Below are 24,068 nucleotides of genomic sequence, written 5' to 3'. Positions count from 1 at the left end.
GGCGGTGGGCGGCGGCGCTGGGGGGCTGGCCGAAGCGTTAGCTGAGCTCCTCCCTCAAGCTCGAGCACGCATGACGCACGTTGAGTGACAACGTCGGCGAGCTTCTGGATCAGGTTAGGTTGCCGGAGCACCCCCAACTCCTCCTCTGAGTCAGACACGACAATGTCAACTGCGCCCTCCTCCTCCCATTCGTCGACTGCGCCCTCCTCCTCTCCTCCTCCCTCCAATTCGCCGACTGCGTCCTCCTCCTCCATGGGCTCGATCCGATTCCGCAGCGTGTCGTCCCCAGAGGCGCTGCTGCGCGGGAGGCGGCCGCGGGCACGCTGGGCTCGATCAGCGGCTTCCCCTCAAGTTGCGCCGAAAGAGCACGGATTTGGCGGACGTTCTGGTTTCCGTAAAACGAAGCGATGTCTGGCACCAGCTGAAGGCTTGCGTCCCACATCGTCGGATTCCTGCACGGTATTCGGATTTTGCTATTTGCTCGTGTGCTATTGCAGATTTGTCAATGGTACCGCGTCTGCGACGCGGGCGCCTTGCGTGCAGAGCCCTTAGCCACCCTTTTATCTTGCGCGGTCATAAAAGGGCATGGGGAGGAGGACAGGGTCCCCACCTGCACGAGCAGGCCGTTGGAAGGACGATTGGGAGTCTTTTGGCAGGGCCCAACTTCGTCTCTGGCCAGTCGGGCGCCGGCAACAACTGGGCCAAGGGTCACTACACCGAGGGCACCGAGCTGATTGACGCCGTGCTCGATGTCGTCCGCAAGGAGTCTGAGGGCTGCGACTGCCTCCAGGGCTTTATTTATACGTTTTTCTCGCCCAGTCCTATCTATATTCTTTTTCCGTATTCTTTCCGTATTCTTGTCTATATTCTCGAACATGTCAAGAATACAGCTCCAAATAGGGCCTATATTCTCAAATATTCTTTATATTCGTCCCGCTGAAAATCGCGATTTGTTATTGCTTTGTAAAATCGCTGAAAATCGCCTCGAAAAAGAATATAGAATCGGAAGAATAACGTATAAAGGCCAATAAGCTAGCCGCACGCTCCCTGCCTGTGTGAGCGGCCCTGCCTGGGCCTGGCGAGGTACTTCCCCAGCCTGCTGTGGCCTGTGGGAACAGCTGACGCAGTCTCGCCAACCAAGGCTCGATCCATCAAAAAGGAAATCTCAGAATTTCTCCACAACTGTGAGCGCTGTCAGAGCGGTGTTTCGACACCGATATCGTTCAAGGAGAACGCTGATTCAAAATCCGCTGTTCACACTTCACAGGTAAGTGTAAGCGGAGCAGCTGAGTAGATACAGCGAATCCTTTGTGTTCACACCTGCAAAAACAGGTGTGAACCGATTTCGGCCTTAGCCGTCGGTATGCCAATAGCGTGCTAGCCAAGTAGTACGCAGTTGGATTCCGAGGGTGTCCCATCACAAGTTCGGCTGCCGACAGACAAGATTGTCCCTTAGTCGACAGCACCCGCCTTTGGACGGTGCTCTGACTGGCTTTGAGAATATATTTTTTCTTTTTGGTTCACATGGTTAGAGGTTGGCCTCCCACCGTTGTGAACATAGTCTGGCCCGAAAGAGCCGCTCGTCTCTTGTCCGGGCAAACGCGCGCCCGATAGCCCCATTAAGCACGTGTGCGGGGTATCCGAGCGCCGTAAACTCCCTGAGCTTGCTCGTCACGCTGAGCGTGAATCCCTCGTCATCGCTCGCCATTGCGACAACCTTGAGCAGGCAACCAGGGAAATTTCCGGAATCGCACTGCGGACGGGCTGCGATGGATAGCAGCCGCGAATGCACGGTCAGCCAGCAACTTGACGACGAGCAGCGGCCTCTCGCCCTCGCCAGCCTCCCGACCGATGCCCTCGCTCGCATTTGCTCCCTCCTCCCGGCACCCGAGGACCTCTCGTGCGCCGAGCGCACCTCTCTGCACTTTCAAGAGGCCGTTGTGCGGGCGCTGCGGGCGAGGCGGTATGGTCTGCCGGCTCTCGACACGACTTGCGAGCCGTCGTGGACGCAGGCGGCCCTCTGGGAGGAGAGGCGGGACCGGGTGCCGGCACAGCCGTCGCTGTCGGCTTCTCGCACGTCACGTTCGTGGATGACTCGGGACGCCTCCTCTCCTGCGGGACCGAGGACTTCGATGCCGGCGTCGACCGGCCCGGCCTGCTGGGTCACGGCGAAGGAGTCCGGCGGCTCGCGCAGCCGACTCGCCTGCCCGTCACTGGGCAGCGCGTGCGGTTCCGGTCCGTGTCGTCGGGCGTGGCGCACACGCTCGCAGTGAGCGAGCGGGGCGATGTCTTCGCATGGGGAGCGCCGGCGCCCCTCCGCCTCTTAGTTGATTCGTGAGATCAGTCGTTCGTATTAATTCATAGGCATCGGGGCTCGGGGCCGGCTCGGACTCGGCAAATGAAGACCCTCGCCACGCCATGTCGAGGACGCGTCCACGACACACGTCCACGACACCTCTCCGTAGGGGAGGAGGGGGACCGCGCCTCGCCGACCATCGTCGCAGTCTGCTCCGAGAGCCGTGCAGTCGCCGTCTCGGCGGGCGGCGCACACAGCCTCGCCCTCACGGCGGAGGGGCACGTCTGGAGCTTCGGCGACGGCTCTCTCCCCTCCAGATGCTCAATAGCTCTCCCCCGCACTACCCACCTCTCCTCTCAACTCCGCTCTTGTGGCAAGCACTCTGGACGGCACGCACACGGCTGCCGTCCACCGTATCCGCTGCCACGCCCTCGGCGTCCTGTGTCACCACGTGCTCCCCACATAGGCGCTCTCGGCCAGCTGGGCCACGGCGACCTCTCGAGCCAGCTGCGGCCAAAGAGGATCGGGGACTTGCGTTGGTCGCGCGGCAGCGCCCTCTCTGCCTCCGCCGCCCCTTTCTTGGTTGCGAGCCACAGCGGTGTTGGTAAGCCGAGGCTTAGGCACCGCCATCTCCGCCTGCGTCGTCCACAGCCTCGTCGCAACGTCGGACGGCGCCGCCTACTCCTTCGGGCACGGCAACAGCGGCAGGCTCGGCCACGGCGACACCGCGCGGCAGCCGTCGCCAAGACGCATCGGCGGGTTGCGCTCGGAGCACATCTCGGCGCTAATTAAGGGAGGCCACCGTTTGTCGTTGGAACGACTCACGGCAGGCGTCTGATGCAGGCGGTCGCTGCCGGCGCAAGGCACAGCCTGGCCCTCTCCTCGGGCGGCAGCGTGTTCAGCTTCGGGTGGGGCGTGTGCGGGCAGCGGGGGCGCGGGCGACAGGGTGGCGTGTTGATTGGTGGCTCATTAGTGGCGGTGATGAATAGGCACCTGGAGCATTGGCGATGAGGTTCGTCTCGGTACGTGAGCGACTCAACGTGAGTGAGTGAACAACAGGCAGCTCGGCCACGGAGACAAGCGGAGCAGGCTCGTGCCCGAGAGGATCTGCGGCGCGCTGGCGGCGGTGCGGGCGGTTGCGGTCTCTGCGGGGTGCGAGCACAGCTTGGTGCTGGCGGCGGGCGGGGCCGTCTACTCGTTTGGCTACGGAAGCCATGGGAGGCTCGGACACGGCGACGAGGAGGCCCGCAACGCCACGCCTGCCCGCCCCCCCCCCCCTTCCCCGCCCCGCCACGGGTACCCCCTCCCTCCGCCACCAGCCCCCCGGAGCACGGCAGAGCGGCAGACTGCACTCGCGGCGAGCTCACTGAGGGCAGCTCACTGAGGGCAGCTCGCTGGGGGCGAACCAGTGTCGCGGACGCTTTGAGGCTCGCGGCAGAAGGCGCTGTCCCCCCGCCCTGGCGCAGGAGCGACTCGAGCCGCAGCCGATCGCGAGCTTGGGCGGCGGCCGCACCGTTGGCGCGGGCCAGTATGGCCTCGCCGCCTATTCGGTGGCGTCCACCGCCAGCGGCGACGCGTTGGCCTTCGGCTGTGGCGAGGACGACGCGCTCGGTGTGGGTGCGCGCTCGGAGAACTTGCTGAGGCCGCGGCGGTACCCGCACTTGCGGCTTGCTGGAGGGGGGCGAAAGGAGGAGTCGCCGCGAGAGTGCTGTTGAAGGGAACAGAGGAAAACGTCTCATTGTGCGAGGCCGAGGGGGGCGGCTCGGCTCTGATATGAGATAAATAAATAGATACCTTCTCCGGGGAAAGTTATTTAGCAACATGCCGGTTTCGGACATCGGCGAACGATCGGAAGGGTGCCGCCTGCACACAAATGGAGTCCAGCGATGTGGGACCTCAGTCCCAGAAGCTTGGAGCTTCAGGCCGCGACCACGTGGCTAGGTGGACACTAAAGTACCATTTTGGCGCCAAATCTTGGCGCGAAATGACACGTGGCTTGGCGGGAGTGTGGTGTGGCTGCGCTGCTCGACAGCGCTGCTGTTGAGCGCCAGCTGCTGATCCCTTCAACCAGACGGCCGGGCCTGCGCAGCACGACCGCTGGCCTTCCTCCTGCACCACAGGAGCGCGCCAAGGCGCGCGTCTGGGCAAGCAGTGCGTCTCATCGCGATGCGAGAGTCGACGCTGTGACGCCGCCGCTCGCCGGCTAGAATGACAGTGGCAGCATTCGAGTACGCGTCGAGCTGTGCGTACCAGCACTTGTATGCGAGCTTATTGTGTCCCTGAGCTGCTGTGGGGTGCGTGGGCTCAGCTGCGGAGCACGTACTGGGCGGCGGTAGGGCGGTGTCTCTAAATAACTTTCCCCGGAGAAGGTAAAAACGGACACATCCTACTGTGAGACGGGCAGTCATCGAAGTCTCTAGTCCCGCCCTTGAGATCTCCCAAATCTTCGTCGAGACTTCAGCCACGAAATCTCAGTCTTCCCGTCGCTCGGTGTGAGTTTCTAGAGGAAACGCGTGAGATCTCAAATGGCGAAGATTCCTGTTCGGGTTTTCGCTTCGGGAGTTTGAGATTTCGATGAGGGGTGGGAGAGACTGCAAGCAAGAGAGATTCCGTTTTCGATGCAGGATGCTGTGAACTTCCTCAACCTTCCAACGCCTTTATCTCGCTTCGTTCGAAAAACATCACTTGCGGGACAACCGAAATCTAGGGCAGCGTGACTCGAGATTTGAGATTGAGACTGACAGCAGCACGCTCGCTTGCAATGCTTTGCGCCGCCGCCGCCGCCCATCTCGCCGCCGGCCTGAGGCGGTTATCCACGAACCTATGGCCGCTCGAGAGTGAGGACGAGATCGTCGCGCTTCTCCTCGGCATGGCCCGCTACCCAGTCGACACACCCGACCGCGCAGAGCTCATCGCTGCCGACATGCAAACAACGCACGCGTCCACGACCATCAACGTCCTCGTCAGCAGCATCGAGAGCGAGGCGGGCATCAGCGCTCTCGTGGATCGTCTCGACCCCATGCGCTTCCATGAGCAGGAGAAGTCCACGCCGCTCCACCTGGTCCCTTGAGTTCTGCGCCGTCTGCGCTTTGCAAGGGCAGAAGGTGCGCCTTGTGGTCAGCGACGAGCCCGTCCGTCCAACCGTATACTGCACGCACGGGCGCTTTGACGGGCTCCTCTACTGCAAGCGCTGCCCAGATTGCCGCGCCAAGCACAACCTCTCATATGCCGAGGAGTCAACTCGGCTGGCTCAGGGCAAGCAGGTGCCGTATGACGGCGCGATGGATCGGACTCGCAAGTACGTCCAGCTGTCGCGAGACATCATCTTCGAGGGCGAGATGCTGTGGCGCCTCGACACGCAGATGCTCCACTCGCACACCGGCTTTCAGCCGTACGCCAAGGAGTGGACGACCTTTGCCGACGAGCCGCCACAGCTGGTCGAGCCTTTGCGGATAGCGCTGTCCCTCTCATCTAATTCGGCGTAGACCGCGCGCGCAGCGCGCTCCGTGTTTGCAGACCGCCCTGGCGGACTCGTTTACACTTCCAAGCTCAAGCCAGGCGCCGCAGGCCATAAAGAGGAGCGCAGATTAATTGGCGCCGCAGGCTCCCCGGGCCCCAAATCTCAATCTCAAATCTCAATCTCAAATTTCAGACCTCAGACCTCAATCTCACTGCAGGTCAAACCCACCCAACCCTTCTAGAAGCTTCGAGGCTCTTGTCTCAGTATTCACGCCACAAATCTCCAAATCTCAGCTCTCAAATCTCTAGGACTAGGTTGGAGGCCGTCCAAATCTTCAGTCTCAAATCTTGAATCTCGAGCGAACTCGACCGCAGATTCCTTTTGGTGTGGGAAATCTCATTCTCCAAGTCTCTGGTCTCTAATATCAAAGTCTCCCACCGGAGGCCGAGTGACTGAGGTCTCAAATCTCAAATCTCTGGTCTCAAATCTCTGGGTAGCACTGTAGACCCGAGTGGAGTCTTTCAAATCTTTAAGCTCTCAATCTCTAAAAAAGACTAGAGATTTCAATTACTCGAGATGGGTAAAAAGGAACAGGTCCCGCCCGCCGTGCGATCTTTGTGCAGGGTTCCACACATGACTTGAGATGCCCCCACCCCGAAGACGCTTTTTTGAGACACGGGTGTCGGGTCACGGCTTCTCCTGTGAAGTCGAACGCGCTCCCTCTCCCCTGCGAGTCTCGAGGGGCTCCACCCTCGGAGTCGAATTGCGGCCGGGGGGGATTTTTAGCAATACCATGAACATGGAGGACGGACGAATGGCCGGCGACGCGGGCTCGCTCTGTCTGACGCCCCACCCCAATACATGCACACAAACAGCCCGCTGCAGGCTCGCGCACCAGGGCCGCCCACCCCGCGGCTGGGCGACCGCAAGGCCATCCACGAGCTCGAGGAGGTGGTGAAGCTCAAGCACGAGGAGTCGGACGGGCCGCCACATTTGGTCGCGACACAGTCGTACGCGGCGAGCCGCAGACAAATGAAGAGACGCACGTACGACCACCTTCACCTAACCTCCACCAATGCACACACCCAGCAAAATGCTCGCCGTCGCGTACCGGCGAGTTAATCCTGTGTGAGCTCAGCCGCCCTTGACCCTAGAGGCGCCTCGAAGGAAAAGTCCTCGCGGACGGACATGGCTGTGTGCCGTGGTGCTCTAGGCGTATGCTGTGGGCGTGCCCGACGGCGTGGCGCCCGCCCTCCACCCACCTCCCCGCGCGGGGCCGCTCCGGGGCGACCCGGGCGCCCTCCGACCAAACTGCTCTATTACTATCATATAACAGTAGGGCTGCAGACCGACGTTGAGATCTTGGCGGGCGTTTCATAGCGCGGGGGAGGGGGAGAGGGGGGGGGGGGGGGGCGACTTGACGCCGGTCACCGGCCTCACCGCTGTCTTTGACTTTCTGTCCGCAGACCTGTGCATAGGGCATGCAGCAATGACGAATGAGCAAAAGGTGTCCCAAAATAATAAATAAATAAATAAAAACGGACACACCTCTCTACTGTGACGAGGTGGGTAAGAAGGGTCCCCGCCCTTGCGATCTCTGTGCAGGGTTCTTTGTGGGTGTGGTCGGCGACTAGCCGGGGTCGTCCTCCCGATGGGGGACTAGCACTAGCCGTCTTCCACATGGTCCCTCGGGTCCCTGCTGCTCCTAATCTCTTCGTACATCCTCCTGCTGATCTCCGCAAAGTCCTGCTCCCTCCCTCGTCTCGCCCTGCGCGTCTGCTCCGCCTCACCGTCTTCTGCCCTGCGTCGTTTGGCGACGGGTCCTCCATACCTCATGTATCGTAGTTTTTGTTAGTATCGAGGTCTCGTGAGTTTTGGTCCTGATGTCGCGGCTCACCACTCGCCAGAGCATAGACACTTCCTAGACACTTCGTAGACGCTTCCTCTCCGGCCTCCTCTACCAGGTGTCGCGGTCCACCACTCGCCAGAGCATAGACACTTCCTAGACACTTCCTAGACACTTCCTCTCCGGCCTCCTCTACCAGGTGTCGCGGTCCACCACTGGAGAGCACTTTTACGAGCTCATCGACGCGGAGGTGTCCGAGCTGAGCGGCGGCAGCTTCGAGGCATGCGCGCGCGAGATGCTGGCGATCTACCCGGGCGCGGGGGCGGGATACGGTGTGGCGACGCCCGAGCTGATGGCCTTTTGTGCAGAGACGGCGCGGCAGTCGGGCGTGCTGCTCGATCACACCTACTCGGGCAAGGCGCTCTACTACTTTGCGCAGGCCGCGCGCGCGCAGCCCGAGCGCTTCCGCGGCAAGCACATCCTCTTTTGGCACACGGGAGGCGCGCCGGCGCCCCAAAAGTGGAAGGTCGCACCGCTGCCTCGCACCGCTGCCTCGCACCGCCCCCTCGCACCACTGCCTCGCACCGCCACCTCGCACCGCCACTTCGCACCGCTGCCTCGCACCGCCGCCTCGCACCGCCGCCTCGCACCGCTGCCTCGCACCGCTGCCTCGCACCGCCCCCTCGCACCACTGCCTCGCACCGCCACCTCGCACCGCCACTTCGCACCGCTGCCTCGCACTGCATTCGTACTCTCTCTCTCTCTCTCTCTCTCTCTCTCTCTCTCTCTCTCTCTCTCTCTCTCTCTCTCTCTCTCTCTCTCTCTCTCTCTCTCTCTCCGTATATCCCGTGTATTCACGCGGTGCTCGAAATACACTGCACACCGCATTCCCGCCCTGGTGTTGGTGGATTCACCGCGTAGGCGCGCTGGCCCTCTTTGCCAAGACGGACGAGCTGCTGTCCCATCTGCCACCCGGCCAGGTGCGGCGCCTCAAGCTGCCGTGATGGTGGGCAATTGTAGCCCAAGGACCACTGGCGCAACCTGAGAGACCTCCAGAGAGCAGAGGTGTTATTGTGAGTACGTGCGGGCCACTGCGGGTCGACAGCAGACGAACGGTATAACCCTGTTAGCCCCTAAACGGCTAGCTTCCGTCTTGCCGTTTGGTTGTAAAATTCCGGACGGCCTCTCTTCCGCCGGCTCAGTCTGCTTCCTGTTTTAAGGTCCTTTTTTAACACCGATCATCCGGCTCGCTGGGTTAATGACTGCACTCCAAGTGCTCCAAGTGCGGAAGCCGTCAACAAACCCTTGAGACAGCATGTCTCTGCTCGTCTTCCTGCTCCTCGCTCGGCCGGGCGGTGGCACGGGTGGTGCGGAGGCGTCGCCGCCGCGCTTGCGCGCGCGCGGGGCGGCGCCGGAGCCCACCTGCTGGCACCGCCACGGCGCGACGCCCGGGGCGGCGATCGTCTCGCCCTCCCTCACTGATGTGTTCATTGGGGGGGGTCATAACAAACACGGTACAGGATCGAGGTGCACGCTTCCAGAGCAGTGTCGTCCCCCCTCTCCCCGACGGCGATGGCGGTGTGACCGATCGAGCTACAAGACTCCCCTGCAGTTACGAGTTAGTGACTCGTTTGCTTTCCTCTGGTGAGAGAGAGTGTGGAGTGTACACAACGAGCGAGCGGGCAGAGTCGCAAACCAATGTCTGCGCACCCGCGTGCCGCCGATGGGCGGCACACGCAACCGAGAGAGGCCCTGTCACGCGCCGCCAGTAGCGTTCCGCACTCCCCACGCCACCACCGGGTGTGTTCGATCGTAAAAAATCGGCCATTTGGTCCCCAGGGGCCGCCCCTGGCCGCCGCCGCCCGCGCGCACATAAAAATACTCCGCCGCCCCGAACGCCCCCAGAAAACAACATACTAGCCCCACAAGCGTCACGAGTTTACGAGAATTTCATCATGAGGCCCACCCAAGCAAAAATAAAATACACCTGATTCCAGCGATTAATCCTACCTGGCGAGCGATCACCGAGCGAGATGTTCGCGTATGTTATCGTCGTCACATCACCCTGGTTTTGACCGGCCAGTTGAGGGCCGCAGGGGCGGAGCTCGCCTCGCCGACCGCCTCCTCCCGGCCAACATACCCGCCGAGTGCCGCGTACGTGGCGCCGGCGTCGCCGCTGGCCATCCCGGCTGCCGCCGGGCTCTCGTCGCCAGCCCTCGTGCTGCGCCGCTCCCTTGGCTGTGTCGGAGCGGGCTCGCAGGTCAGCAGCGCGTCCCCAGCCTCGTCGCCGTCCCCCTCGACGTCGCTCCCCTTGTCGCTGGTGGCGACCGCGCTGCCGCTGTCGGTCGCGCTGGCCGGCAGCGCGTCCGCAGCCTCGTCGCTGCCCTCGCCGTCGCTGTCCTCGCCGCTGGTGGGGGCCGCGCCGCCGGCGCCGAGCGTCACCCGCCTCCACGTCTCTTCCTCTAAGTTGATTCGGAAATCCTGGTCGGGGTAGCCGTCGTACTCGACCGCGTGCACGAGCCGGCCGTCCGAACCCTCCTCCCGCCCCGTGATGGTGCCCGGCCACCACCTCTGCTCGCCCAGGATCTCCACGTGCGTGCCAGTCTCGACTACAGCGTGCCCGGCGATCCTCGCCGCCGCGTCCACGCGCAGCCGTTTCCGCCGCGCCGTCTTAGACTCCGCGGCCTGCGGCAGGACGTAGTTCGGGCCGTACTCCGCGACGTTCGCGAGGGCCTCGGCCGCGCTCACCGTCTCGACCGCGGCCTCGACCGGTGGAGGGGGGGCTCGACCCGTCGTTCGACCCGTCGTTCCGTGACCTCCCGCGCCAGCCGCTCGCCAGCGAGGGGCTCCTGATGCGCCGCCCGTCGGTCGACGCCCTCGCCCCTGCGCTCAGCCAACGACGCCGTCGCTGTCCTCGCTAACCAACGTGACCGTGATTCGAGGCCGCCCATCCTCCATTGATGCCGTCCAACACCATAGTCGTTCCCCCTCCAACACCAAAGTCGTCCCTCCCCCGTCCCCCTCGGACACGTCCCTCCCCTGTCCTCTCGACTGCTTCCCTCTTTTACATACATAATTCCTTTTCATACATCATAGCACGGCGGCGCGCGGAAAGGATCAAGCAATGCTCCGCATTTTTTCGCCGTTAACCCTAGTGGGTGGATAACCTGTCAGACAGGCGGTCTCGCGGAATCTCGCGTTGACACAACCGCGGTGCGCGCCCTGTAGGTCGCCAGACCAAACCGCGCCGGCCTGGCCATGCCCGCATAGTGGACATTGACGGGTCCGGTCGGTTCCGCGCACGCTCATCGCCCGGATCGGCTGCGCCGCGCTGCTCTCGACGGCCTCTCGAGCGGGCGCAGCGCACACGCGGCACGGCGAAGGAGGGCGCGATACTCCACCGGTTCTTCGGCCGTCTGCCTCGGCGCACGACCCGCGGGGCACGTGCGCGCCTCGAGAAGCTCCGCCGCCCCGCCCGGTGCTGCCCACCCGCCTTCGGTGGCACCCGCCGACGCGCAGGCGCTCGCGCCGGGTGCGGCTCCTCGGCGACGTCGAGCGTGGTGCCCGACGGCTCAGGAGCCTTCTACCATCAACCACTACCACGGCCGCCACCGTCGGCGCCTTCGCTCGAGCTCTCCGAGGCCGCGTTCTGACCTCGTGCCGCGGCTGTCGTCGCTGCAGCAGCGACGAGGGCCGCGGCAAGGGGTGCAGCGGCGACGGGCGGGGCGGAGAGGCGCGGCCAGCTACCGGGCTGTTGCCCCCGCCTACCGCGTCGGGCCCCTGCACCCGGAGGCGGCTTGCGGCAGCCTTCCCGTGTCTCCGTGCGACCCGATGGGGTAGCCGGCCAAAACGCGCGCGTCTGTGAGATTTCCGGACTTTGAGTGTGCACCGCGGGAAATATCAAAGTGAGAGTGTACCAAAGTTAGTAGGTCATTTTGAAGGGTTGGTATAGGCCTTTCACTGGTGGGTAGCCCGGGCGTCGCGCGGTACGCGCCGGGCCGTCAGCGCCTTTCGAAAACAGCGACACTATCCACCTACTAGGGTTAATCCAAAAAAAGAGGTTAAATTCAGTACAAGCGAGCTCAAGGTCTGTCCTCTGTTTTGTGGATAGTGCACTCTCGGTCTCGCCCCTCGCAGCGGCGCGGGGCCGTGTCACCGCTTCTCGGCACTCTGCTTCTTACTACCCCCGGATCCCGAGCGGCCGCAGGTGTGCCTCACGTGGCGGCCGTTGCACGCCTGGCAGTGCGGCCTCGGCTCGCCTCCCGCTGCCGCTGCCGCACTCGGCGCAGGAGCTACCACCACAGGCGCGGGAGCTGCCGCCGCCGGCGCGGGAGCTGCCGCCGGCTCATCGGCAGGCGGCGCGGCTGAGCCCTGGGACGAGCTCGCTGCGCCGCCCAGCCGGTCGAGTAGCACGTTGTACTGCCGCACGAGCGACAGCTTGCCCTGCCGGGACTCCGCGGCCTCCTCCGCCGGGAACTCGACATCGGCAATTTTGTTCTCGAGGGCGCACTGCTGGAGAAAGTCCTTGAACCGGACATTCCGGCGCTCGAGGAGCAGTAGCATCGCGTACTCGCGGACGAGGCCCTCGCGCGACCTCCGGGTTGTCGGCCGCGCCACATCGTCGGCCACCTCGCCCGGCCGGCCGCGCTTGCGCCCGCCCGCAGCGTTGCAATCGTCGAGCCATCGCTGCTCGTAGGTGCGTGGGTCGGTGCGTAGGTCTCCCGCGCTCTTGCCGGACACGGTGCGCCTCGGGTCAGCCATCCTGCAGGAGCGAGGAACCGGGGGCGCGTGGAGGTGGCGCTGACAAAAGAATTTTAGACCGCAACCAAAGATGTAAGAAACCAAAGATTTAAAAGGCATTTTACTACTAAGCTCTCTCTCACAACACCACAGAGACATACCTACTCCCTACAGAGACCACAGGCACGGGACTCCGAAAAGAATGTAATATTCGACGTTGAGATTCGCGTCGGAGATCAACCGGCGTTTTTCAGATTACCCGTCTTTATCTGAACTTTATGTGCGCCCGCGCACGCACGACTCACGCAACAGAGACAAGGCATGTATGTATCGAAGGTGAAGAACAGCTCGGAGCTCGGACTGGGACACCAACCCGGTATGGGTGGACGCAAGACAGGAGATGACAAGGCGCGGACGACGCTTTCTAAAGAAGAGAAAAGAGCCGCCTCCATCCAGCGAGCCGTGAAAACTGTGAAGTTCTTAATATCGACCTATCTGTGAACGTGTTTTCTTGTCAATAACAAGGTCTGTGTGCAGCGTGTGTGTGCGTGTGGGCCCGTCCTTCATGCTGGAGGTGTGTAACACTGACTAACTGAACAAGGTTGAGAAGACTGAACAAGGTCTGTGGATGCAGTCGGATGTCGTAACACGATGGCCGAACGGCACGCTGCTGCGCCCCACGCCGCGGTGCGCGGCGGCGATGCTGGCGGCCTCGCTGCTGGCGATGCCAGCCGCGCCACTGGCACGTCGGTCGCCACTGTCACCACGTCTCTCGCCGCGGTGGAGCTCTGCGATGAGGACGTGGCAATGCGCTGCTCTGCTCAAAGCGATGCTGGCTCTGCTGCCGACCCTGAGTGGGAGGCAGTGCTGGCGCAGCTGCTAGCAGAGGAAGCAGAGGAAGAGGAGCTCTGCTGCCGCTTCGAGCGCCGTGGCGACGACTCCGACGACGGGTGGGACAACTACAGTGAGGAGGGGGAGGAGGATGCTGTGCAGAGTGTGGCTGGGAAAGTGGACGAGTCGCTCAAGCGTCGGGACGAGCGGGCTTGCGCCACTGGTGGAGGAATTAGATATTGCCGCAGGCGGCTCCCACCTCGATGGGTTATCACTCCTGCGACTGCATCGAAGAGGGCTTCAACATTCAACAAACAGGAATCGAGGGTGACCGCATGTCTGCATCAGACGTGTCATCCGTCCCGATCGTGACCAACCAAAGCCACCCCTCTTCTCAGATCCGCGCTTGCCCGGATCCTGAACCCTCTGCCGCTCCCAGCCGTGCTCGCCGAGCCTCCGCCACCTCCACCTCCGCCGCACCGACCTCCAAAAGATCCAGGAGAGCAGCAAAGAAGGAATCAAAAAATCGAGTTCCACAGGCTGCTGCGCGGTTCGACGCGCACTTCCCGCCCCACTATCGGTACTCGCATGACGACCACCAGGCGCTAGACGTTTTTGGAGCCTGGCAGCGGTCTATCGGCACTCGTGAGTTGACCCTGGTGCGAGCAGAGAGTACAACCTCCTCAGCTCGCTGCTCCGCCGCGCGCTCCCTCGCCCAGCCGTCTTGGGCGGGCCCGCGCGCCCGGGCCTTCCGCCCTGGGAGGCAGAAGACCTTGGCGACTACGACCTCCTCAACCCCTCGTCTGCAGCGCGCCGCAAGCAGGTCCTCCTGGAGGAGGGCTGGCCTCGCGGCGAGTTGCCTTCCAAGGTGGGGTTGCTCGAGCACATGCAGGCTCGCGCTGCGCTGCGGTATAAGGTGGGCCTGGCCTACCATGGCAATGCCGCTGAGACCGGTGAGTACTTGTACGACCCGAGCTACGCGCCGACGCTGGACATCGGACTCAAGTGGTCCACACGCTGAACAGAATGTTCAATCTCAATGTCCCACCCCCCTGCGCGCGGGCCTTCTAGGCCCGCGGGTAGTCTCCCCCCATCCCCAGGGCCTCCAGGGCTCGCACCTCAAAACCTCTCATAGACCAGCCGCAGAAGCGACGCTGAGCCCTGGCCTCGACACCTCGACACCAAACCTCGACACTGACTCGACACCTCGACACCCCATGCCAACTCGACCAACTCGACACCCCTCGACACCCCTCGACACCATCTAGGCTGGGACCAAGCTCGTCCGTGTCAAGGTGCCAAACTCGACACCTCGACACCCCTCGACACCCCTCGACACCGCTCGACACCGCTCGACACCGCTCGACACCGCTCGACACCGCTCGACACCTCTGATGATCCTAACACAGCAGAGATGTAGACCCATTGGAGTCAGAGTTAGAAATCAGGGTTGCAGCAGCAATCAAACTTGGCTGGCAGTACTTTCATCCCTGAGTTGCAGCCTCTCAAGTTCTAGCTCAAGTTGCAGCTCAGTTGCACCCCTGTTGATGCAGCAAACATGGCAGTACTCAGGTAGCCCTCAGGTGCTGCACAGCACCTTGTACAGTGGCAATGAATCCTCACACCAGTGAGCTTGTGCCATGAGTGCAGACCTGTGGTCCATTGCGCTTTGTGCACTGGCGACGCTGCAACGGCGACGCTGCAGCGGCGGCGACGCTGCTGCGATGGGGTACTGGCAGCCCTTAGCTGCTGGACAGCACCTTGTGCAGTGGCAATGTCCACTGACTCATGGCACCAGCCTTGTGCCATGAGCGCTGTGGTCAGTTGCGCTTTGTGCGCCGGTGACGCTGCAGGGGCGACGCTGCTGCAGCGGCGACGCTGCTGCGGTGCTGCGCCTGCACAGCACCTTTGTGCACAGTGGCAATGACTCCCGGCACTTGATGTCCTCAAATGTCCACAGAGAGTATACTGGTTGTGCTCAGGTTGTGCTACATCAACAGGGTGCAACTGAGGCTGCAACTAAGGGATGAAACAGCTTTGCAACTGCTGCCCAAGTTTTGTTGATGGGCTGCAACTGCATCCTGCCACCTTGGACACCTCGACACCTTAGACGCAAAACCCCTTGACAACACTCGACACCTGCTCGACACCCTCGACACCCTCGACACCCTCGACACCCTCGACACCCTCGACACCCCTCGACACCCCTCGACACGGACAAGCTTGGTCCCAGCCTCGACAGGCCTCGACAGGCCTCGACAGGCCTCGACAGGCCTCGACACCTCTATCCCTCGACAGCAGCTCGACACCCTCGACACCGGGCCTCGACACCTCGACACCAGGGCTCAGAAGCGACGATGGCACGACCACCGCCCTGCATCGAAGGCCGGGCAAGGAGGGGCCTGCTCGCGTTCCGCGAGGAACAGGAGGCCTTTCCCCCTCCCCCGGCCTGAGCAGCTAATTGAATTTCTAGGAGCGGGAAAGGGGAAAAGAATTTAAACAAAAGAACTCTCTCTCACAGCACACAGGCTCGACACAGGTGTGAACTGGCGCGTGCTAGTACTATCACCGGCACACCACGGGGAAAAGAAAGAAAGAAAGAAAACAGACAACCCAAGGGAGGGATGGGAGGACGGTACGCCGCCACCACACAGGGATTTTAGGGGAGAAGTGTGGTGTTAGCCGTCGCCTACCCTCGGGCGTCTACCAATTCCTATCTCTCTCCGCAGTTTATCACCAATTCTTGCAGTGACCTTCATGCCACCTCGCATTCTTCTCACTCTCGTCGTTCTCTCTCCTGCTGTCTCTTCCCCTGACTCATCGCTCTCCTCGGCCTCGTTCTGAGACGCCGCTGTCGTCTGCCGATCTCTTGCTCTCGCTGCTTCTCTCGCCTTTCTGCGTAACTCCGCTCTCCTCTCCGCGTATTTTGGTCCCTCGAGTTTATCGAGCATTCCTCGCGCAAGGACCACATTTCTGACTCCCACTGCGATCATATCCCGCCCTGTCATGTCGTTGCTCAGGTCCACTCTCGTTTCGAGCACTTGTACCTCAACGGTCGGTGTTGGCACTGGGGTTCCCTTCGGTAGCGGGAAAGGGTGGCAGGCGCTAAAATTTGTAAAATTCTTTTTAGACCCGGGGGCGGCCGCATGCAGCACACATACATGCGCCTTCCCCTCCCGCCGCGTCTTTGGCTGGCCGCTCCCGCCTCGGTCTCCATGAGCCACATCTCCATGAGCCACTCCGATGCGGAGCTGGCCTCGCTCACCGTGGCTGCGCTCAAGGAGCGTCTCCGGGAGCGTGGGCTGCGAGTCTCTGGAAGGAAGGCTGATCTGATCGAGCGGCTGTCTGCGCCGTTGTCCTCGCCTTCACCAGGGCCGCCGCCGCCGCTGCCGCCGCCGCCGCGAGCTCCGAGGCGGCCGAACAGCGCCCGTCCGCCTGTGCCCATCGACGCGACGCCTCGAAAGGCGGGCGCCGCAGGGCCTGGCGCCCGGCGGCTGCGCGCCGCCTCGTGGAACGTGGCTGGCCTGCGAGGGCTGCTGCGCCGCGAGGAGGGGCGGTCGACGCTGCGGCGGCTGGTCGACGAGGAGGGCGTCGACGTGCTGATGCTGCAGGAGACCAAGCTGCAAGAGAGCCACGTGGCGGAGGTCGAGGCGGCGCTCTACGAGGCGCTGGGCGGCGGCGAGGCGTGGCGCGCGGCGTGGGCATGCTCGACGGCGCGCAAGGGGTACGCGGGCGTGTCGACCCTGTGGCGGCGGCGCGTTGGGGACGCCGCCTGCCGCCCGCTCTCAGTCGACCCGGCGCACGAGGCGGACAGGGAGGGGTGCGCAGCGCACGCCCCGCGTCGCGCACTCGCCCACGCCGCGGGGTGGCGGGGTGCCGCGGGCCTGCCGCCGCCTCGTTCGGCGAGGCTGCCTCGCCCCAACGCACAGGCGCGCGTTGCTGTGGGAGCTCAGCGGGGCGTCGGCGGTGGGCGGCGGCGGCGGCGGCGGAGGGCCGCGCCTCAAGCTGATCAACGTCTACGTGCCCAACTCGGGCGCAGACTTGCAGAGGCTCGAGTACCGCACGGACCGCGCGGCGGGGTGGGACGCGAGGTTCCGCACACACACACACACACACACACACACACACACACACACACACACACACACACACACACACACGCACACACACGCACACACACGCACACACGCACACGCACACACACACGCACACACACACGCACACACACACACACACACACACACGCACACACACGCGCACACGCACACGCTCACACACACACACACACACACACACACACACACACACACACACACACACACACACACACACACACGGACGCACGGACACACACACACACACACACACACACACACACACACACACACACACACACACACACACACACACACACACACACACACACACACACACGGACGCACGGACGCACGGACACACACACACACACACACACACACACACACACACACACACACACACACGGACGCACGGACACACACACACACACACACACACACACGGACGCACGGACACACACACACACACACACACACACACACACGGACGCACGGACACACACACACACACACACGCACACACACACGGACGCACGGACACACACACACACACACACGCACACACACACGGACGCACGGACACACAGCAAAGAAGTCCAAGCCCCCCCGCTGGGCCAAGCATCCCGCCGGGCGGAGGCTTGCTCCCATCCCATTCCCCCTATGAGGTGCCCGTTGCATCGCATGCATTCAACTAGGTTCCGCGCTGCTATCGCGGCGCAGGCGACGGGCGAGAGTCGCGTGTGCGTGTGCGGCGACATGAACGTCGCCCACGAGGACGCTGACCTGCCAACAGCCTCGTCAATGAAAGAAGGCTGTGGACATCAAAACGAATGCGACTCTGTAGGACGTCGACTTCCACAACCCTGCCGAGCGGCGCACGCTCACGCAGGCGGCCACAATCGCCGCATCCTGCCAACTCGCCTCGCCGCCCCGCTTGCCGCCCGCTTTCCGCTTCGCTCCCCCACCCGCCGCGCCTCACACCACGCCCCGTCGCCACGCCCCGTCGCCACGCCCCTCGCCCCACCCCCCTCGCCCCACCCCCCTCGCCACCACCACCCCAGGCCGGTACGACGCCCGAGGAGCGCGCATCGCTGCGCTGCTTCCTGGCGCCGCCGCTCGGCATGCGCGACGCCTTCCGCCAGGTGCACGGGCGTGCCGCGGGGCAATACACGTACTGGTCGCAGCGAGCGCGCGCCCGCCCCGCCAACCGAGGGCTCCGGATCGACTACTTTCTGCTCGCGTCCGGCGTCCCGCCCGCCGCAGTCGTCGACGTGCAACATCTGCAGGAGATGCACGGGAGCGACCACTGCCCCATCTTGCTCGAGCTCGACCTCGCGCGGCTGTGACGGCCCCCTCCTCCCGAATCAAGCGAATCACGATTTTGTGCGTACGGTTTTGGATCGGCCTGCTATGTGCTATGTGTTCATCGTCGTTTATCTCCAGACCTGACCAAAGCATAGTAAAACTGATCAACTCTTCGTCATCTGAACACTAACCCTCGTGCCGACGCTCGCGACATGGTTCGCGACCCGACGAGGGCCCAGCCCAGGGCGAACCTTCGTTTCACGGAGACAGTGCGCGCAGCCCTCACACGTGCTCCAGCTGCACTTGCCTCCCCCCCAAAGCGTGCGCCACGCCGCCGAGTGAGAGTCGCAAAACGGCCGGCACTGTTGCTGGTTCTGCTGCCGCTGCGTGGGTGGGGTTGGCGTCGGCGTCGAATTGGTGACAAACTCAGAGCAGGCTGGCGGCGGCAGAGTGCCAAAGGGCGGCTCTGCTTCCGGCGAAGAGCCGTCGAACGCATCTTGCCGGACCATCCGGTAGAGGTCCTCGTTGTGTGGAGAGTAAAACCGCAGGAGCTGGTCGCGAGCTGCGCAAGGAAGCGACGATTTGGCGCGAAAGGAGTTCTCCCGCTTGAACAGGCCTGGCCGCACGCCGGTGAATTGCTCAAGCGCGGCCCTCGAGACCGCGGCCATTTCACTAAAGGCCGTGTGGTAGTTGAGCAGCAGCAGCGCCTTTCGCATCCAGAAGCGGCGCCAGTGCAGGACCGACTGCGCGTATAGCCCGCGTCCGATGTCCGGCATCGGATCTAGGGCGGCAAATGCGGTGCGCGTTGACCGCATGCGCCATTCATGCAGCTGGTTGTCCGCGTAGGTTGCGAATGGGGAGCGCACCCAGCCTGCACGCACCTGGTGGTTATACCAGGAGAAGAGGCGGGAGGTAGGCTCCCTCAGTAATATGATGAACCGAGCGGCTGGCCGGATGCTTGGAGGCATCACAGCAGCGAGTGCCTCGGCGGCGCGTGGCTGTGAGAGCATCCGTGGTGTCGCCTCCATGTTTGACCCCGCCGGCCGGCTGCGGAAGACGAGTGGGTAATCCTCGCAGCGCCCGTGCTCCAAGCACCAGTCGAAGAAGTGAGACTCCTTTGGCCAGCCAAGCTCGCGCGCACCTGCGGGTTAGAGGTGGGCTTGATCACGAGGTTAGGCGCAGCGTGCGTGGTCGGACATGCTGAGTCGCACGAACCACACATGGGCGGCGTTGACTTGGCCGCGACCGTCAGGTTCCTGGGCATAACGGAATTCGTGCGCGTATGAGCGTGTGGGTCATTGGCAATGTGGCGAGTGGCAGCGGCGATCTCGATCGAGGCGACGTGAGGGGAAAGGGAGAGAAGGAGCCGACGACAGAGGAGCACGTATACGCGAGCGCACCTCGTTCGTTGCACGGCGCGGCAGCATGCACCGCTGGCGGTGTGCACGCGACCCGTGCCGAAGAAGGCCTCGGCAAGGGTCGTAGTCCCGGCCTTGTGCGCAGCAGTAGAAGGGGGTGACTGCGTTTATGGGCGGTGAGTTCATGCGCGTGAGAGCTGGTCTGGGGCAAAATCTGAGGCAAAATTGAGGAACTAGAGAAAATACCCAGGCGGTCGCAGGGTAATTTCCAGGTATTAATACACGGGTTCTCCGCAAAATTCCCGGCATTTTGCCGATTTGGCCTAAAATTTGGCTGATTTTGGGCCCAAACCAGCCTCAGACTCGGCTCAGAGCCCAAAATTTGACGGTTTCCACGCAGTTTCCCCGGGAAAATAGAGAGGAAAAGAGAGGTCTTGTAGAGAAAAAAGGAAGCCAAAACAGACGGGGTGCGAGAGGCAAACCTTGTGCATCCCAAGGGGTGCGGGTGCGGGTGGGGGTGGGGGGGGGGACGTCATACAACAAAATGTGACTCGACTCGTTTGGGGCTTCCTTGGTGAACGGCGTTAACATCAAGGGTGTGTGAAAGAGGGACGGCGTCTGGAGGCTCTTCCCTTTATACCGCCCTTTCAATTAGGTTGTGTGATTGGTAAGGGCGTCCTTAATTTGGGGAGGGCGCTGCGAAATCCGTGCAAGCGCCCTACAGTATTTTTATACAATACTCAGGTCCCGCTAGCAAGTCATGAACAGGGTAAGGGAGGGAGGGAGAGCAAACAACTGGGAAGTTCACAGCTGAGTTACCCGAGAACGCCGTTCTCACCTGGAAGGCGTCTTGGTGACAGCAGCGCTGGCACACAGGACGACAGGGGAGTCCTGAAGATTTTGATGTCCGAGAAGGACGAATACTCCGGCGGCGGCGACTGTGACGAGGACGAGCAGTGCGGGCGCGGCGAGTGCGACGAAAAGCGCCGCGTGTGCCGCTGCACGTCGCTTCTGAGGGGCGGGCCGTACTGCAGCACGCCAATCTCGGAGAGCGCCGTCGGCTGCTCGGCTGCTCAGGCGGCGGCGGCTGCGGCGCAGCGCAGTCGGTCCGTCGGCGCGCCGCTCGTCTTCTGCTCGGTGCGCACGCCAGTGGCGGTGCTGGGGGGGGGGCGGAGGGGGGGAAGCGCTCGGGGACGTCGCACGCGTCTCACCCGGGGATGGGCGTAGAGGCGCAGGCCGTAGAGGCCGGCAGGGGTGGCTGTCGTCTGGATGCGCCAGGCCCACCCTCGCGCGGGCCCGGCCTCCTTCACCTCTGCCCTCCTTTTCTCGCAGGCGCCCGCTTCGTACAACGACACGCAGTTTGCCGAGGTGCGGCCCCGCACGCTCACGCGCCTTGCCCGCAGCCACTGCGCGACACCCCCCCCCCTCGAGCTTGAGAGGAGAGGGCGCGCACCGCACTGGCCTGGGAGGACGGCGGAGGATTGGCAGTGGCCAGTGACCAGAGCGAGCTCTGCCCTCGGGGACCCGTCTACGACACCCCTCACCCCTCACCCCTCACACTCTGCCCCCTCTGCACTCCACCACTCCGCTGGCACTGCCCGCCCCGCCCTGCCGCCGCACCCCGCAGCCGCGCGCGCCCCACCTACCCACTTGCTGATGCGGTGCCCCCCCCCCCCCCCCCTCCCCTCGACACGCAGGTGCTCCGCCTCCTGTGTGGCAGCGCGGCCGACGCGGACGGTGGGTGTCACGCCGCCCTGCGGCCGCCCTCGCCGCCCACACCTGCGTCGCCCGTGTGTCTTGCCTCTCGACGCTCCCCTACCCGCTGCTCTCAACCCACTGCCCTCCTCTCCGCCGCCGCCCTCGCCGTCTCCGCCCTCACCGCCACCGCCCTCGACACCTCACCGCCTGCTCTCCCGCCGCCGCCCTCACCGCCGCCGCCCTCGCCCCCGCCTCCCTCGTCGCCATCTCCCTCGCCGCCGCCGCCGCCTTCGCTGCCTCTGCCGTCACCACCGCCTCCCTCGCCGCCATCTCCCTCACCGCCGCAGACCCTCGCCCCCGCCACCCTCGCCCTCACACGCCAACCGGTTCTCCGCCACAGCCATCGGTCACACGGCGCTGGTCTCCACGCGAGCACCGCTCGAGCACCGCGCGGCGAGAGAGTAGCCGCTCTCTCGCAGGCGCTCTAGTAGGCGAGAGAGTCACCCCTCTAGTAGGCGCGCCTGTCTGGGGTGACTGGCACGGCGGGGCGCGCTCTCGGGCCGCGTGCAGGGGCGACTGGGGCGCCGGTCTCGCGGCGGAGGAGGGAGGAGGAGGGGCGGCGGGCTCGTGGGCGGCGGGTGGCGAGGCGCTGGACCAGGCGCAGGGCGACCTCGAGGATGCCGTCGCTGCACTGCGAGGCGGCGGCAGCAACTGCTCTGGCTGGGCGAACACGACGCTGGCGCTGCAGGCTGCGCTGCACGACAGCGGCGGCCGGGAGTGCTGCTCGGCCCTCTTTTATGACCACACGGGCTCCCCCGCCCTCTCGTGCGTGCGCGTCGAGTCCCCCGCGTACCTCCTGGCGCTCCCGGCGATGGCTGCGTTTGGCGCCGCGCTCTTTGGGCTCTGGTACCGCCGGCGCAAGGTGACGAGCCGGCTGCCGCAGTTCCACATCCCAGCGGTGGTCGACGCCGAGGAGGGCATGTCGATCATCGGGACGGTGCCGCGGCCAACTCCCCTACCCCCTCGGTACCGAATCCAAATCCCCTACCCCCCCCGGGTCGCCGAACCCAGGTGGTGGGCGAGCTCGCGGGCGCCTCGCGCACCTCCTTCCGCCCGTCGCAGCTGGCGGAGGCGCTGCTGCACTACACCGCGCCGGCGGCGCAGGAGAAGCGGCGGCGGATGATGGTCCGGCTGGGCGGCCGGCTCGGCTGCCAGCGCGACAACATCGAGAACCAGCTCGAGCACCTCGACTCGATGCTGCTCTCTCACCTCTCCGAGTGCCGCGGAGACTACGTCAAGGCGGTCGGCCCCTGTGCATATGCTGGGACCCATATGCTGGAGAGGAGCTTGGGCGGGGGGTCGGGGTCCCCCGGGGTCGGGGTCCCCGGCCTTGGGAGGAAGGCCTGCCTCGTGCTACCACTAGGCGATCGACGAGCTGCACGCCTCCCAGCTGTGAACAGCGTCTCTTCACACCTCGAGCTGTGAACAGGCGATCGACGAGCTGCACGCCTCCCTCCTCCAGTCCCACGGCCGGTGGAGATATAGGGGAGACATGGGGAGATACGGGGAGATATAGGGGAGATGTGGGGAGTGGAGAGTGCTGTGCGGCGCACGCCCCTCTCCGCGGCGTTCAAGCGCTTGATCGATGGCTCATGCCCCATTCAAGGTGGCGGTTGCACACGTCCCTTCGCGGCCTCGCCTCGGGCGACGCGCTGGCGGAGACGCACGCGGTTGCGTCGGCGAGGGGCCCTAGAAGCGGAATACCTCCCCGCATCTCCCTATCTCTCGGGCCCAAGAAGCGGAATACGGCGCTCATGTCTCCGTCCCAACTAGCACTCGAGAGGACACGCACTCAACCGTACTGCGCCGTGTTCAGCTGCATTCCCCGTCTCTCCCTGACATCTCACGCGGTGCTCTGAAGACACTGCGCGACGCCGCCTTATTCCCGCCCCGAAGCCGGCGTACTTCACCACGCAGGCGAGGGAGGTGCTAGATGGTGTGAACGGCGTCTCTTCACACCTCTAGCTGTGAGCAGGCGAGGGACGTGGCCGAGGCGAAGCCCCGCGACCCATGGGGCGAGCGGCCGAGCACAGCTGTCCAACTTGAGGAGGTGGTTTACCCGTACGCCCCCCCACCACCCACTTCGCCACACAGTCACACTCACAGAGAGTCAGAGACGGAGAGGTCAGAGGCGGGAAGTGGGGTCCGGGGCCCCACCGGGGAGGTCCCGCGCCTCGCCACTATGACGGGTAGACGACCGCGGCTCGTGTGCGTCTACCCGTCTTTGTCCGGAGTGAAAAGTCCAACGCGCTCGTCGGTGGCGGCTTCCCCCAACCTGCGCCGCGCTCGGCGAACCTCGACAGCGCCTTCGGTGGCATGCAGCTCTTTGCGACAGAAGCCTGGAGAGCAGCTCCACTGGAGCAGGCGGACATCGCTT

The 24,068-nt window shown here is 63.8% G+C and overlaps 7 protein-coding genes across 7 annotated transcripts; 5 read left to right on the top strand and 2 right to left on the bottom strand.

Moving 5' to 3' along the window:
• Window positions 1-70: 70 nt before the first annotated feature.
• EMIHUDRAFT_203698 (beta tubulin) lies at window positions 71-940 on the top strand (the record flags this gene model as incomplete). The annotated part of the gene is made up of 5 exons (XM_005781549.1): window positions 71-84; window positions 155-351; window positions 428-508; window positions 657-804; window positions 901-940. 5 exons carry the CDS (start codon window positions 71-73, stop codon window positions 938-940), a joined length of 480 nt encoding a protein of 159 aa, XP_005781606.1.
• An 829-nt stretch (window positions 941-1,769) lies between these two features.
• On the top strand, window positions 1,770-4,069 carry EMIHUDRAFT_449801 (hypothetical protein; the record flags this gene model as incomplete). The annotated part of the gene is made up of 7 exons (XM_005781548.1): window positions 1,770-2,042; window positions 2,126-2,287; window positions 2,471-2,666; window positions 2,917-3,055; window positions 3,127-3,204; window positions 3,356-3,539; window positions 3,763-4,069. The coding sequence occupies 7 exons, from the start codon at window positions 1,770-1,772 to the stop codon at window positions 4,009-4,011; spliced, it is 1,281 nt and encodes a 426-aa protein (XP_005781605.1). The 3' UTR covers window positions 4,012-4,069.
• A 3,176-nt stretch (window positions 4,070-7,245) lies between these two features.
• On the top strand, window positions 7,246-8,834 carry EMIHUDRAFT_203694 (hypothetical protein; the record flags this gene model as incomplete). Its single annotated transcript, XM_005781547.1, has 3 exons — window positions 7,246-7,263; window positions 7,802-8,128; window positions 8,823-8,834. The coding sequence occupies 3 exons, from the start codon at window positions 7,246-7,248 to the stop codon at window positions 8,832-8,834; spliced, it is 357 nt and encodes a 118-aa protein (XP_005781604.1).
• Window positions 8,835-9,657: 823 nt separating this feature from the next.
• Window positions 9,658-12,363, bottom strand: EMIHUDRAFT_99629 (hypothetical protein; the record flags this gene model as incomplete). Its single annotated transcript, XM_005781546.1, has 2 exons — window positions 9,658-10,365; window positions 11,821-12,363. 2 exons carry the CDS (start codon window positions 12,361-12,363, stop codon window positions 9,658-9,660), a joined length of 1,251 nt encoding a protein of 416 aa, XP_005781603.1.
• Window positions 12,364-12,993: 630 nt separating this feature from the next.
• On the top strand, window positions 12,994-14,194 carry EMIHUDRAFT_203691 (hypothetical protein; the record flags this gene model as incomplete). Its single annotated transcript, XM_005781545.1, has 4 exons — window positions 12,994-13,350; window positions 13,422-13,541; window positions 13,776-13,832; window positions 14,066-14,194. 4 exons carry the CDS (start codon window positions 12,994-12,996, stop codon window positions 14,192-14,194), a joined length of 663 nt encoding a protein of 220 aa, XP_005781602.1.
• Window positions 14,195-16,334: 2,140 nt separating this feature from the next.
• On the top strand, window positions 16,335-18,616 carry EMIHUDRAFT_99628 (hypothetical protein; the record flags this gene model as incomplete). The annotated part of the gene is made up of 4 exons (XM_005781544.1): window positions 16,335-16,993; window positions 17,103-17,264; window positions 17,966-18,032; window positions 18,332-18,616. 4 exons carry the CDS (start codon window positions 16,335-16,337, stop codon window positions 18,614-18,616), a joined length of 1,173 nt encoding a protein of 390 aa, XP_005781601.1.
• Window positions 18,617-18,739: 123 nt separating this feature from the next.
• Window positions 18,740-20,424, bottom strand: EMIHUDRAFT_203689 (hypothetical protein; the record flags this gene model as incomplete). The annotated part of the gene is made up of 4 exons (XM_005781543.1): window positions 18,740-19,716; window positions 19,791-19,831; window positions 19,976-20,067; window positions 20,416-20,424. The coding sequence occupies 4 exons, from the start codon at window positions 20,422-20,424 to the stop codon at window positions 18,740-18,742; spliced, it is 1,119 nt and encodes a 372-aa protein (XP_005781600.1).
• Between the last annotated feature and the right edge of the window lie 3,644 nt (window positions 20,425-24,068).

Source organism: Emiliania huxleyi (assembly GCF_000372725.1).
Source record: "Emiliania huxleyi CCMP1516 chromosome Unknown EMIHUscaffold_20, whole genome shotgun sequence".
Taxonomy (NCBI): domain Eukaryota; phylum Haptophyta; order Isochrysidales; family Noelaerhabdaceae; genus Emiliania; species Emiliania huxleyi.
The sequence above is the reverse complement of the archived record's forward strand: the minus strand, read 5'-3'. Positions and strand labels throughout refer to the sequence as shown.